General features: G+C 55.2%; 1 protein-coding gene across 1 annotated transcript in view; it reads right to left on the bottom strand.

Annotated features, from left to right (window-relative positions):
- Positions 1-1,801, bottom strand: part of LOC102673519 — a 6,460-nt gene that overhangs the window by 829 nt on the left and 3,830 nt on the right. Inside the window, exon 2 of the mRNA XM_031510879.1 lies at positions 2-1,801. This exon is cut by the window's right edge and continues 12 nt beyond it. Within this exon, the coding sequence (XP_031366739.1) occupies positions 2-1,801 (1,800 nt within the window). The remainder of the gene's footprint in view (position 1) is intronic.

The raw sequence follows: 1,801 nt of genomic DNA, 5'->3' as shown, positions 1-1,801 counted from the left end.
CGCGATCGCCGTGCTCTGGAAACCTCTCGTTTCCGCGCGCCAGATCCGATGGTGCATGTGCAGGGTGCCAAGAAGTATGCTAAGCTCCTCGTCCACGATATTGTAATCGGTGACCGTCTCCACGTCCAACGTGGTGTTCCTCTTCATGGACATTACCGGGATGAGGGGAGTGGTGCAATCGAAGTAGGATCTGAAACCGGCTGGACACGGCAGAGGCTCGATCATGGCGGTCTTGATGATGACTCTGCAGATCTCGTAGCGGCCGTACTTGTCCTGCTCGTCTATGTTCGCGAACATAACCTCGTAGAGGGGCTCGAGGCAGGCGAACCACATGACGCAAGAGGTGCCGTAGAAATCTGGCAAGCCTTGGTCGCTTCGCGCGCGGGGATCGTACATGAAGTAGACGCCCATGTCCTTCCAGATGGCAACTGCTCCCCGATCGGTGACCAAAATCCCCGCCCGATTCTTCTCGAAGAACTGTGGGACACCCTGCTCGAGGAGAATAGGTGGCGGTGGCGGGGCTCGAACCCTAAGAACTCTCCTGGCCCTGGTCCTCCTCCTGTCCACCGTTCGTTTCGTCGGCTTCCTCACCTTCTTCTTGTCCTCGGGATCGGGCGGCGGCATCGCGACTATACCCGCCACCGTGGCCAACTCTATATCGGCTGTCAGGATATTAACACCCACGTAGAACACCCTGATGATGTCTTTCGGCTTGACATGGACCAGGGTTGGCTTCGCCTTTTGCGTCTCCCTGTGGACATTGATACCGATCGCCAGAATCTCGTCCATGGTCTTCTTCGTCCAAGTGACAGGGTTCTTCACCACGGACATGCCGAGGGCTACCACGCAATTCGCCGCTCCCTGCTTGTTTCGCAACTGTTCCGGGAATATCTCGTCACCCTGGTGGTAACTGCCCCTCAAAATTGCCCTCGCCTCGCCCCGGACCCTCCTGTACGCGTTCAAGGGAGGCAAGTTGGAGGGGCGCACGGCCGAACTCGGGTCGAACTTCCACGGAGGAAGCTTGTTCCAATTGACCACGTCGATGGCGATCATCTCGTAATCCCCCTCCGTGCCGAGGAAATTTTTAAGGTAATCGATGAAAGTCGTGATGTTGATGAAACGTAACACCTTCGGTTTCACTATCTTCACATCGTTGGACGTGGTCACCCAATCGGGTATCAAGGCGTAGTAATCGTTAAAGGACTTCCAAATAGCTATGTTCCTGTTCTTGGCGACGGTCAACGCCCCCGAATTGTATCTCGAGAAGAAGTTGATTATACCCGTCTTCAGATCTTGAACCTTGGGCGGTTTGGCTGTCAGGCTTCCGGCCTCCACGCAATCCTTGATACTCAAATTGATCCGACGACTCGAGAGGAAAAATTCCGTCATTATGTCGTTGATCCTAAGCACGGCGCCCTGCCCGAGCCTGTCCACACACTTCGAGTGCAATTTGTCACCTGTCACTATCACCTCGTCGAGCACAGCTTGCGTCCAATACCTTGGCTCGTACACCTTGGCGAACACTATGGCCATCACAGCAATGGCGGCAGTTTGATTGTTTCGATTCGCTTTCTCGAATTTTACATCGTCCATGGCGATCGTACCGTCGATGCTCCACACGCCTTCGGTCATCTTGGGGAAGTGATACCAGAGATTGTCCCCGGAAGTAGGTTTCGCTGGCCGTTCCTCCTCGGCCACACGCGTCTCGTACGCGTTGTCCATGGTGACAACGTCGATCACGAAATCCTCGCCTGTGGCGACCGCTTGGATAGCAGTGGCCAATGACGCGATGTCGGTGAAC

The sequence above is a fragment of the Apis dorsata genome, unplaced genomic scaffold (assembly GCF_000469605.1).
Source record: "Apis dorsata unplaced genomic scaffold, Apis dorsata 1.3 scaffold_267, whole genome shotgun sequence".
Classification (NCBI taxonomy): Eukaryota; Metazoa; Arthropoda; class Insecta; order Hymenoptera; family Apidae; genus Apis; species Apis dorsata.
The sequence above is the reverse complement of the archived record's forward strand: the minus strand, read 5'-3'. Positions and strand labels throughout refer to the sequence as shown.